At 39.5% G+C, this 12,825-nt stretch overlaps 1 protein-coding gene across 12 annotated transcripts in view; it reads left to right on the forward strand.

Annotated features, from left to right (window-relative positions):
- Positions 1 to 12,825, forward strand: part of LOC122715815 (glutamate receptor ionotropic, kainate 2-like) — a 235,081-nt gene that overhangs the window by 107,024 nt on the left and 115,232 nt on the right. For 11 of the 12 annotated variants that reach the window (XR_006346909.1, XM_043938291.1, XM_043938296.1 and 8 more), the window contains exon 4: positions 12,303 to 12,487. Coding sequence is in view for 11 of the 12 variants with exons in the window: in XM_043938291.1 (XP_043794226.1) it covers positions 12,303 to 12,487 (185 nt within the window). In the remaining variant the exon portion in view is untranslated. Of the gene's footprint in view, positions 1 to 10,361; positions 10,467 to 12,302; positions 12,488 to 12,825 lie in introns of those variants that run through there. The other variant, XM_043938294.1, reaches the window with a different exon arrangement.

Below are 12,825 nucleotides of genomic sequence, written 5' to 3' on the forward strand. Positions count from 1 at the left end.
AAGTTACTACCCTTAATATTCAAGCTTTCCCGATACAAAAACCCACCACGTTACCCCAAAAATCCAATCTTTACTGTTCACTTCTTCTGATTCACGAAACATCGTACGAAGCGAGAAAAATTCTACTCAATTTTCAAAAATACCTCACAAACTACATATATCGTAATTTTTCTTTTTTTTTATTTTAAATCGTAGTCTCATCTTATTTCCAAGAAAAAAACTTCTCGATCCAAAAATTTCTATTATTAATATCCTAAATTAAAAAATTACCGAATCTTCGATCTCGAAAATAATCTAGTAACCATTTAGATTAAATTATTCAATCATCGTCGCGTTAATTCTTCAAAATTTCTCACGTGACTTAAGAAGACCCGTTCAAATTCCAAGATGAAGAAGAAAAATCGACTAAAAATTCGATTAAAGATTCGATCGTGCACAAGTGGCTCCGAGATGGACCGACTCCTCCCCCCTCGCTGAATTATGTACTCTCATCAACGCGAGTCGAGTTGATGTACGCTCATCTGAAACGTCATTCCCCTTTCATCCGCGTCGAAATGGCACGCTCTTGGCAGAGAAAAAGGGCGATCCTCCAACCACACGCCATGTAAATCACCATATGGTTGGAGAAACATGGCTCTTCGTCCGCGAATTATAATCTCGAAACGTAAACGGGGTCCTCCGTCGTCGACGCGTCGTCCACTATTTTATCACGATTTTATCGTTTTCCCCTTCTTCGGCACGCGATTCATAGACGGTGATAGTGGCGACTGGTACCATCGAGCGCATCCAAGCGGATTTAAGCGATCGTTGCAAGAAAACTGGCGCATTCCATTCTTACTAGGAGGAGGAGGAGGAGGCGCGTAACGTCGAGCTCGATGGCCGTTTATGGGACCCTGTATATATATATATATATCGGTGCTGCATAGAGAAGCACTTTAGCACCGATCGACGTTTCACGATATCCCTCGCGAAAGATGATGTCGCGGTCGATTGGAGGAGGGGAAGGCACGTTCGTAATTCGCGGCCACGTTCGAATGCAAATTGGCTCGAGATGACATTCTTTCCAGATGCTCGATAAGAGTGGGATCGTTGGTAGAGTTGACCAGTCGCGAGGAGGAGAAGATTCGCGGTTGAGTAAATGGAAGATGGTCGTGAATTTTATGGAAACTTTGTGACATACATGGAATCATTTTTTTTCTTTCTTTCTTTTTTTTTTTCGAGAGGAAAAATAAATCTCGTTTGCGAGAGTTTGAAACTGAGGATGAAGAGCGTTTATCGAACGGTGTTATCTTCTGTGTTTGCGGAGAAAATAGAGCTTAAGTTTCCGGTTAATTGAACTTTTGTTGTTTCGTCCAAGTCCTTCAAGTTTTGATCGTCTTCTCGTGGTTTGGAATTATATCTTGGAAATTAAATTACGATCGACTGTACCTGACACGCAGGCCGGCTTCAGTTTATCCAAACTTTGAAGGAGAGGGGGGAGGAAATTCCTGTCCATCCAGAACATTTTTGTAACGGAGATTTATAGGGGAAAAAAAAAAAAATAAATGTAAAAAGAATGAGCGAAAATTCATTTTTGTGAAATCTCCGAATTTCGCGTGGAGAAGTTCTCTGTGAAATTATATTCTAAATACGGTGACATTTAAAATAACTTGCTACGTTGATTTATACGAGGAAATAATTTTCCCATATTTTTATGTTCCATATAGTTGTATAAAAATTTTTCTCCACCAGTGATACGCATTGTCTTTTAATGAATTCATTTAGAATGGAGTTTTCAATTATCCGCATCGATTTAAGCAATCAAGTTTAATTTGAGTAAAAATTTAAAACCGGGGCAGTAATACCAATTACAGGCAATAATTTTGACACGTTCCATTTTATTACCATGCTCGATAGAAATATCAAAATACAAATCATTTTTCACTCTACGTTCGTACGAAAAAAATTCCAAAATTTTCTCTCAATACGACTCGTCACACGTTTTCGAAACGCGGATATAATCGAATGTAATCTGGATTCCCGTTCAATAATCGAGCGTTCTCTTTTCAACGCGAGAAATTAATAAGAATGTTCGAGCAATGGCCAATGGAATCACGCATATCGGGTTCATTCAATAATATCGAGACACTACGCGATGATATCATCCTGTTCCTCCTTCGAGGAAAACTTGGTCTCGAGACCAACCTTCTGTAATAGAACAGGGTACAGATAAGAATTAAATTGTTTCCGCGATAAGACGGTGGAGAAACTTAGCTTGTCCGTGAGGCAATTCTGACGAAGTAAGCGATATGGAAACGGAATGAAGTTTAGTCATCGTAATATTATTTAGCCCTGGGCGTGTTTTTCTTTGTGCGGGCGGCGTGCGTTTCTCGTGCACGCGACGTTTCCCTCCTTTTATCGTAGTTGAATTTATACGGAAAATGGAACGTCGAGCCACCTCTCTCTCTCTCTCTCTTTTTCTCTTTCCCCTCTCTTTTTTCATCTCACCGTGGATCGCTTCTGAGAAAATCGTTGAATCGTTTTCAAGTCACTACGAGGCTCGAATCAACCGGGAGAAGGAATTTCCTCTGGAGATTCTGATAAGTGAAATCGCGTGCCAAGTGTCGCGTCACTTCGTAAATTTTGAAATTTCGTTCGATTGAAAGAAAGAGAGAGAGAGAGAGAGAGATATTTCGAATCAATTCGATGAATTCTCTTTACTTTTGATTACTATCAAGTGGATGTTAAAAAAATAAACGTTTAATCGTTTGTTCCGTTTCCACTTATGAGCCTTCGCCCTCTCCTCTTTAATCGTCATTGATATAATTTTACAGGTTTAATCAGAAGTTTTTTAATTAGAGAAACTTTCAAACTTTCCTCTTATTTTGCGCTTTCGAAATAATAGCTATTAATCATCGTACTGCGCCTTCAACTCTTGTCCCTTTCATCGAATAGGAGTAACGCTTGTAGAGCTTGTCGCGCTTGTTCGGCCAATTATCCCGTAACGATGCTAGGCGAGCGTATTCTATCGCGTCGGGGAAAAGGCTGGGGTAAAAAAAAAAAAAAAAAAAAAAAAAAAGAAAGAAAAAAAGAAAAGCCGGGATAATTTCGAAATTTCAAGCAACAGCGTGTAACGTGCGCGTTTATATCATAATGAAGGTGGAGGAAAGGGTGAAAGTGGAGGAAGGGGGAGAGGGAGGGGAAGTTTGTACGTGTATCCGCATTCGTGAACCGCTGGCAGCGATTTTTAAAACGTCTCCTTTCTTCGACCGCATAAACGCGCTTCTCCCCTTTCAAAAGTGTCTAGCTAAATCCTTGTCAAACACGTTTCACCCTGTAATTCGGCTAAAAACGTGAGGATTATTCGTTAGATCTGGAAAAATTTCAAGTTTACTCGGCAAATACCGAGAGAGAGAGAAAGAGAGGGATGCTTTTCAAAGGTGAATTAAATTTAATAAAATTCTTTTTAATTTCGAATGAAAGAGTGCTCTAATTTCCATCCGCGCGTCAAAGTTTCCCTCTTGTTCTAACGTGTAAAATCATAGCAGGAAAATAGTACTCACTGATTTTCATTCATATTTTTCTTTTTTTTCTTTCTTTTTACATTACGCGACTTCTTCGTGCGAATGTAACGCGTTATTCGCAAGCACGTAGACGCAGTTTGTTGCTTTGACATTCGGTCGAAATGCGACGATTTCGATTGCCGATGCATTGCTCGATCGCAGAGTAATGATGGAAAATAATTAAACAGGGAGGAAGGATTGGTTACGTTCCTCTATTAATAAGATATAATATCTTTGTACAAAATTAAAAAAAAAAAATATATATCTATATGAATCGTGACTTTCCTCGACAATTTTTATCGCCGATCTAACTTGTACGAGCACGTTCTATCTTCCCCGTAATATATCTTAACACTCGTAAATTCTTTCCACCTTTATTTTACACTTTTTCACTCTCGCTTCAGAGACAAATTACGTTACATACAAATTAATTCGGACGAATTACAGGAACATTCGTTTAAAGCGAATTTTTGTTTTTTCGCTTTAATCTAATTTTTACATCGTGTACGTTTCTTCGTGTCCGTTCAAGTATATTCATCAAACATCCTTGGTTCGATCGTGTATCGATTGTTACGATCCAATGGAACAACTCGACAAATTCGTTTTACCATTTCTCCGCGTCGCATCTTTCGAGTTTCGTGTCGTAGTTTCTTTGAAAAAGAAGGGACCGTTAAACGGGATGCGAAACGAAACATCGATTCGTGGCAGCGTCCTCGAGATGAAATTAGTTTCGTCCTCGAGGTCCCCTCGTTCGTTTCTGCCTTCATCGCGTTGCTTTATCGGCGGGAATCGCTCTAAGATAAAACACGTCCTCGCGTGACAATGGCCGCTTCGTTTAAGGAAGGACGCGTTATCGATCCAAGCGGTGGGCTCGTGACAAGGAGCCGTATCGCGTCTCGAGCAACTCGACAAATCCGAATGAACGTTGAACGTAAATCCCGTTTAATCAAGTCTTTCTCTCGTTAAACGCGATTAAATCTCGTCGTACGAGACGAAACGTTGTGTCATTGCTATTACCATTTCGAAAGATCTTTCTCATTCCTTTTATTATATATTATCTCTGTCATATTATACTTTATCTAGAAAAGAAAAAAATTTACTTTTCGAAGAATTTCCATCGATCCTTGGATCCTGTCAAATTTCTTCTTATATATCCATCGCTCAAAAATTGTCTCCCTCTGTACAAAGAAGCAATTCTCTATTCGTTTCAAGATACAATAGCCGGTTGAGCAAGGAAGATTAAAAGGATAATTTGATACTCGTCGCGAAGATATTAAACGCACAGTTCTCGAGACTGTCTGTGGCCTGTCCCTTTCCAACTTACATCGAAGTGGATATCATACCGGATATCGTTCAATTGCTCGAATTAGCATAAACTCCTGTCTCGTGGATAAATAAGAAGGATTCCCTCGCATCGGCTGTGACGAGAGGAAGTTGTCTCTCTCTCTTTATTTGATCGATTTTTTTTTTTTTTTTTTTTTTTTTTGATGATCGATTCGAAATGGTATATAGCAAGGAATCAGGTTTTTCAACGTGAATAGGTCTTAGACGCGGGAATTGGATGGAGCCGGTTATTGTGAACGGCACAAAATGGTGAATTGAATTTATTCCGCGGTTAGTGTATTTATTCGAGCGTGCGGAAAGATATCGCGTTCTCGTTGCCTCGGACGCGTTCAAGGTGTAATTTTTCCTACGAGAACTCATTCTCGATATCGATGTTGACTATCCTCGTGCGCATCGGGGCCGATTTCACCGCATTACTGAAAATTGAGAACACGTTTTTCACGGTAATAGGCGGGAACGCGATCGTTTAATCCCCGAACGATGATATTTCTCTGACGTGAGGGGAAAATTGGATCGAGGGAGCTGTTCCCTCGTCGATCGAGTAATCTTTCTCGATGTTTGATTTATTTATAGCGTAAATGTTTCTCGGGATTCGTAAATTATTCTCGAGTAAAATGATGGGGGAATGATGATTTTAAATATCGTATCGGAACTTGTGAGATAAATGATGCTCAATCGATAATTTTAATAATGGTTTAGTTTAATAACGATTGCGCGTAATATTTTCTTTTCAATTTCGTAACAAATTTCTTTTCAATTCCGTGTATGTATTTTAAAAATATAAACGGTATAAATTAAACGAATTTGATAAAACGCATTTTGGGCAAATTTGAGCACGCAATCAAAGGGAATGGGATATAACATCGAATTAAAAATTATGAAATATAATAAATTTCTTTTAACCAACATATTTAACAACATATTTTGAACGCGTTACGCGGAATAAATTAAACGAATCTATTAAAACACATCGTAGTGAAATTTTGAACGCGCGATCAAAGGAAATGTAGCATACAAAATAGCATCATCCATGTATATATATATCCTATTGAATCAAAAATTAATCCAATTTTTACGGAATTCCTAAAGGGAATAAAACGCGTGAAACTGGCATCTACTGCTAACTAGAAGAAAACTATTTTTTCACGCGTACGAATTAAATCTTTTCGATTACAACGCGCGATTAATTATGCGCCGTATTAAATTTGAAGGGATCTAATCGTCGCTGCTAATTGCTATTATTTAATCAGAATTTACTCGTCGGCCGGTAAATGGCCGAGGGGGATGGGTGGGCGAAAGTTTACGGCGATAGCCGGAAGTCCTCGGTTAGGCAACTCTCCTCCCCCCATTCTCTTCCTCCCCTTCGCGCCGCGTGTTACAAAATTATCGCGGTTTTACGTGTAAATTTCCATAAACCGCATCGCGCATTATACGTTTCGAGGGTACGGCGGATGCTGCGGCGTAGCACGGAGTCACACCTGTGTGTCGGTGGACCCAGTTTGCATTTTCCGCGGCTCTCTTGCGTCGAGCGAAAACTCATGGGGGAGACGAGATATGATATTCATTGTTCCTGCCAAACAGTTCGTTTCCCCGGGAATGGTAATTGGTCGTTAATTAATCAGGTCGAAGAGAAAATATTGTTTGATTCGATAATTTATTAGCTGATGTCAGAGTCGGTTGCGCGTCGAGTAAAAAGGATGATGTTTCGCTTTAGATCGATACGAGTGTTTTTCTATCAATTCTTTCTCTAATTTTCCTCGATGTATTCTCGAAAAATGTAAAAAAATCCATTGTTTATGAGCGGAGAAAGAGAGAGGGAAGAGCACTGCTATGACTTTTTTCTCGACGCTTGCGTTTGATTTGACAAATGGGCGAATGATTTTTAAAGATTCGTTCTCGAAAATATTTTTTGATTCGATAATTTATTAGCTGATGTCAGAGTAGGTTGCGCGTTGAGTAAAAAGATGATGTTTTAGATCGATACAAGTGTTTTTGTATCAATTCTTTCTCCAATTTTCCTCGATGTATTCTCGAAAATGTAAAAAAATCCATTGTTTATGAGCGGAGAGAGCACTGCTATGACTTTTTTCTCGACACTTGCGTTTGATTTGACATCTCACACAAATGGGCGAATGATTTTTAAAGTTCTGTTACTCCTGATCTCAAAGTAAACGTAAACTTGTAAACGTTCGTTCTCGATCGTGCGTAATTCGCATCTATCGTTCCACACTGATTTCGATAAATAATTATTCTTATGGAGAATTTTGTTTATTGGAAAGAAATTCGGACGAGTCAAGGTACACGAGAAGAATGGAAAGGAAGGGCAAGCAAGAGGGCCCTTTCACGTCGATGCACAATTGTTCCGAGACGACAACAAGTTTTCGACTTTTTAAAGGCGCGACACGCGTGCATTCGATCGACGCGAGCTTTTCCAATCGGGCTACCGATCAAGACTCAATAGGGTAGAAGCTATAAATGTCCGGAACGGCCGCTCATCCACCCTTCCATTTCCTCTCTTTCTTCTCGTCTCCTTCCTCCTTCCCCCTCTCTCTCTCTCTCTTTTTCTATCACGTGAAATGAACTACCCTATTAACCGCGCTATATAACCCATTGGCCAGGGAATGATGATGTTTTCGTGGTCGTATCGTTCGCCATTACGGATATTTAAAGGATTTTACGAAGATAGACGCCGCAAAATAACGCTCGATCGATAAAGTTTTCGAAGAAGAAATCACTTTAAATCTCTCGAAAGAATCCAGTCGATTGATCTTAATCGTATTTCAAGTAAGCCGAAACTACGTTGTCGCTCATTTTTTTTATATCGACCAAGTTCTTCTCCCCTTCGTGGTCTCGAAAGAAAACTTATTCGGTCCAAGGAGGAACGGTGTTGAATAAAAATTAGAGAGTACTCTAGTTTTAAGGATGGTCGAAGGGACAGGAAGAAGAAGGAGGTAAAGTGGAAGGATCCACGAAGACAAAAATCCTAAGGATAAACGGAGGTAAGTGAGATTCGAGTTGGTGAGCGCGCACACAATAACGGCCTAATCTTGAATAAGGAAGAAGAGTTGGTCCGTTCCATGGGTGGGAAAGCAGGTGGAATTGCGAGTTTCAGAGCCGGCGGACATAGTGAAACACTCAAATGGATACGGACGGAGAGAAGCCTCCCGAGGATAAAGGCGTATATCGTTTCCTGGGCAGGAAGGATTGTATCTTTTCCAGTCCCTTCTCCTCTCGAATAATACAGGAAGTAATAATTTCCCCGTCGGTCTCACCCAACCCCTTTCATTCCATTCACGAACACCGCCTCCCTCCAACCGGATTACATATTAGAATTATTATTCGACACGATCAACTTTACGCCATTTCAGACGAACGTGACGCGGATATCTGCGGGAGATGACGATTTATCCGACCGTTCTTGGCGATGTGTGTTTTTCAGAAAACAGAGTACAACGTCGACGAGTTGTAATTTTGTTAATTATCTCTTCTTTGTTCATTTTTCTGACAAATTTCTTTTATTCTCTTTCTTTCGATTAAATTAAATCGAAAATTGAATTATCTTTAAACGTTCAAAGATACACGAAGACAAAAATCCTATAGGATAAGTATTTTGGAATCTTTGTTTTGTTATCTAGCGTTATTGTGTCTTATTTTCAGGTGGGGGGATGTTTTCGTTTGGGTAACGATATCGTCATACCCGATTATTTCGTGTCCAGATGATTTATCTTTTCTAACGAACGTTTCTTTTTAAAAAGAGGGAAATTGGAAGTTAGACGATCCGGAATCGCTCACCTGTAATTACCCAACTCCATGGTTGGTCGTTTAGAGGGAAACCCGAGGAGTTAGAAGCATTTGAACTGGAGTTTTGGTCGGGGAACAAAAGGGATGGTAGGTGTGTTTCTCAGGCTGCGCGCAGCTTGCCAACTGGCTTTGATACATTAGCAAGCGATAATCCTATCAACTCGCAAAGCCAGGATGATACCAACTGGATCCAACCAGGAAATACGTGGTCTGGCTCCGAGCTGTATCGTATTTCTTCCGCGGATATGTTGCAAAATGCATATATCAGAGTATCGCGTTCAGAGCGCGCGTTCGAACGATGATCACGCGTTGAAACGCGTTTTTTCTTTATCTTCACCTCGTCTTCGAGATATGCTTCTCCAACGTATCCAAAGTAAAAAGGAATATTTCAGGAGCAAAGAAAGTTACTTCGAAACTTTCCTTCCGTTTGTTCTTTCAATTTTTTTTCCTTTTCTTTCTTTCTTTTTTTTTTTTTCTTTTTCTTCCGAAAGACACCCTCCATACTTTGCATTTATTCGTATAAAAAGGGAAATATTCCGGAACAAGGGAAGAAGTTTCTTTCCCTCCCCCTCGAAAATGAAAATTCGTGTGTACGTTTCCAATGAACCGTGCTCGTGCTATATTCTTTGAATAAAATATTTGAAAAGATTATCATTCGAATTGTACCATTGATTCGTTCGATCGAAAGTTCGAAGTTTAATGATAAAAGAAATAATAATAAAGTTGAAACAATTCTCTTTAAATATTTTATTTATTCATTTCGAAGAGAAAAATCCATCCATCGAGGTATACATCCGTGCATTTCCGTATAAATACAGGTATATCGTGGGTTTCGCATTTCCAACCATCCCTTTCTCGTACAACGAACAATCGGGATAATATAAACGCGAAACTTCTCCCTTTTTCGATTAATACACGAGGCCATACGTGTTTTTCAAACACAGTGTACACAGATTCGCGAATTTCGCCCGGGGTTCCGTCCAATGAAATTCCATTCTAGAATTTCAATACGGGGCCGCGTATATCGTAGCTCAACTTTGAAAACGCCTCGAGCGTTGTCCGGTATTACTTTGAGGATTCGACTTTCTCTCTTTCCTCTTTATACCTACCCCCCTCCCCTCGGAAGCTGACTTTGCGGACCGATTATAGAGAGGATGGTGGTACGTAAGCACCACCACGGGGAGACCTTGATCGATCCTTTTGTGGAAATAAAATCTGACCTGGAGAGGAAAATCCTTTAGCTTTAGGGAATAAATGATCGAAATGGGGGATGGGTAAAGCGTTTGATGACATGGGTGTGCGTTTTCGTGATTCGGGCTGCGTTTTCGTTTCGACCGCGTTTCAAATTCCATCTGGTTGCTTTTCTTCACTTTTTTCCATTGTCCAAGGATAAAGGGAATCACTTTTTTTTTTTTGATCCTCGAACGCGTGAATTTTGATCGAGGAAAAAAAAGAACGTAATTGCAATTCGTGTCGAGAAGTTGAACGGTTTGGTTTGAATATTGTTGGAAAAGTGTTTATTGGATTTGCATTAGTTAATAGGATTTATGTTTTCAGGTATTTAAGAGATGTATTGTAATTCAAATTCAAGTATTTAAAAATATGGAAGATATGTAATACGAAATGGAATGGAACATTTTCCAAATATGTGTATTTATACGTGTAACTGAGGAAAACTCGAGCAAAATGATCAATCCTATGTATATGGCTCAGTCCTGATGGGGAAATAGAAGAATGCATTCATCTTCTTCGCTCAACAATTTCTCCTCTTTTTCCAACGTATGTAATTCTATTTAAAATTTGTAGAAATATTTATAAATATTGTGAAAAAAAATTCAATGGATCTGTCAGTTTACGAGTAATTTGGCAAAGATGAAACTGGTTTATCATTGATAGCAGATTACCGTGGTCCTTTTTTCGGATCTTTGAAAGCCGGTGAAAGAGTTGAATAAGGAACGTAGCTTCGACGGACTTTGCGTGTTAATAATTAATCAAGACGGTGGTAAAGAGAGGCCGTTGACGAAATCTTGCAAGAATTAACGCGAGTAACGAACCGGAAAATTGAAAGGGGGAGGGGCGGGAATATCGAGTCGAAGCGCGGACGAAATCGAAGGAAAGGAAAGGAGAGAGGCGAATGGAAGCGTGGAACGAATCCAATTATAAAATATTATCTGTCGCGACTAATTACGAGTGACTGGCATTCGATAATCTGCTTTCTCGTAGCCGGCGTAATGAAACGTATTAAACATGTTGCGCATTAACGTGATTACCTTGCTACCTCGTTAATTAACGCTGCCTCGATTTCCATCGAGGAGCATTCTTTCCAGGTGTCGCGGAAATAAAACGGAAGGGGGAACGTTGAGGTCGAGAAAGAGGTTCGAGATCGAATTGCATTATCAATCGTAAATACCAATTTTTCATTTTGAGCGGTGATATTTTTTATACTATTTTTTTTTTTTTTTTTATAACTGCAAACTGAATTGTTTTCGCTCGAGTATAATTTTTTTACCGTTGTAAATTTTGAAAACAATTTCTGTTTTAATTCCAGAGCGGGTTCTAGCGTTCTAAATTTTACAAGAATGTGAAAACATTTTGCAAAATCTGTAAATTGTAATATGGAACAAATGGAATATTTCTTCGATGAAAAATTAAACGCTTGAAACATCGAAATAACTTTATTGCGTTGTTTAAATATTTAATTTATTTAAAGTAATCAACATTGAAAATGGGAGGCAAAAATTGGTGGATAAAAACATGGCGGATAGAATAATCCGAATGATGGTTCGTTTGCCACACGCCATGACAATTCCGCAACTCGATGGGGAACGGAATATAGGGACGGAAAGTTTGTACGAGAGAAGTTTCGTGAATTTGGGTGATTAATCGGTAATGGTGGTCGAGCGATAGTTACGTTATGCGTTTCTGCGGTGCGGATCTTTCGGTTCGGTATCATACGATCGCGAATGGTTCTCTTTATTTTACTACTCGACTTCTGCGCGATATAACCTTTTAGAAGCTGAAACTGCATTTTTGTGAATAGCTACTATCTGAAATTTTTGCGATTTCATTCTTTCGAATGGCAAAAATTTCAAGCAGTTTCATCGATTTCAAATATTCCCTTTCCCCTCTCTCCCCTATATTGCTTGCTAAAGGATATTATTTTGACTAGAATGGGTTGGTTTATGGTGAACTTTTTCCAAGTTATTCGAAAATTTCTGACAAAAGTTATCGATATTTAATACAAGTTTCAAAATATCCAGAATTTTCTTACGATATATTTAACCATTACTCCCAATTCTTTCATTACCTCCACTTCAAAACTTTTCAAAATGCGTTATCAACTAAAAAAAAAAAAAAAAAAAAAAAAAAATAACAAAAATTTAATATTTCTCGTAACCTATAATAATACCAATCCTTTTCCAAACAAATCGGTGAAGTAAAAATCCTCGCCTCGCCCTTCACCCCTATAATCCGCAAATCCCTTGGGAAAATTCGATTTTTCCAGATCCTGGGCCAATTTCCGAAAATCGGTATAATCCAGCGCAAACGGGAACTGCAAATAACTGGAAATAAAGAGCGCGAGTGTGCATAACGGGGGCCGTTGTTTGATTTCAGTGTGCCAGTTGCTGCGAAGCGGGGTGGCGGCGATTTTTGGGCCGCAGAGCGCGCACACCGCCTCCCACGTGCAAAGCATTTGCGACACCATGGAGATTCCGCATCTGGAGACACGTTGGGACTACCGGCTCAGACGGCAGAGCTGTCTCGTCAACCTCTACCCGCACCCCACCACCCTCTCCAAGGTACGTACATCGAATAATACCCTCATCAGGCCGTCACGGAGATCCTCGACGAGAAATCCACCCTCCCCTTTTCTACGTTTCTCGTCGAGTTGTCGCGCGATGCGAGAGAAACGCGGTCGAGTTTTGATTCGAGTTTCACAAATTGCGTTAATTCTGCGTGTTCTCGCGAGTAGATTTTGTTTCGAGTCTTGTTCGATGAGTTCGTTTTGTTTGGTCTATAAATTTTTGTTTTACGATTACTCGTATTTACGTATAGTTTCGTATAGTTTTGGAATTTGCAAAACTCATCGAAGATGAAGAAAAGAGACAAGGAGAGAAAGAAAGAATTTTTGAGAACG

This window comes from Apis laboriosa, unplaced genomic scaffold (genome assembly GCF_014066325.1).
Source record: "Apis laboriosa isolate Shangri-la unplaced genomic scaffold, ASM1406632v1 scaffold40_cov151, whole genome shotgun sequence".
In the NCBI taxonomy this organism is placed as follows: Eukaryota; Metazoa; Arthropoda; class Insecta; order Hymenoptera; family Apidae; genus Apis; species Apis laboriosa.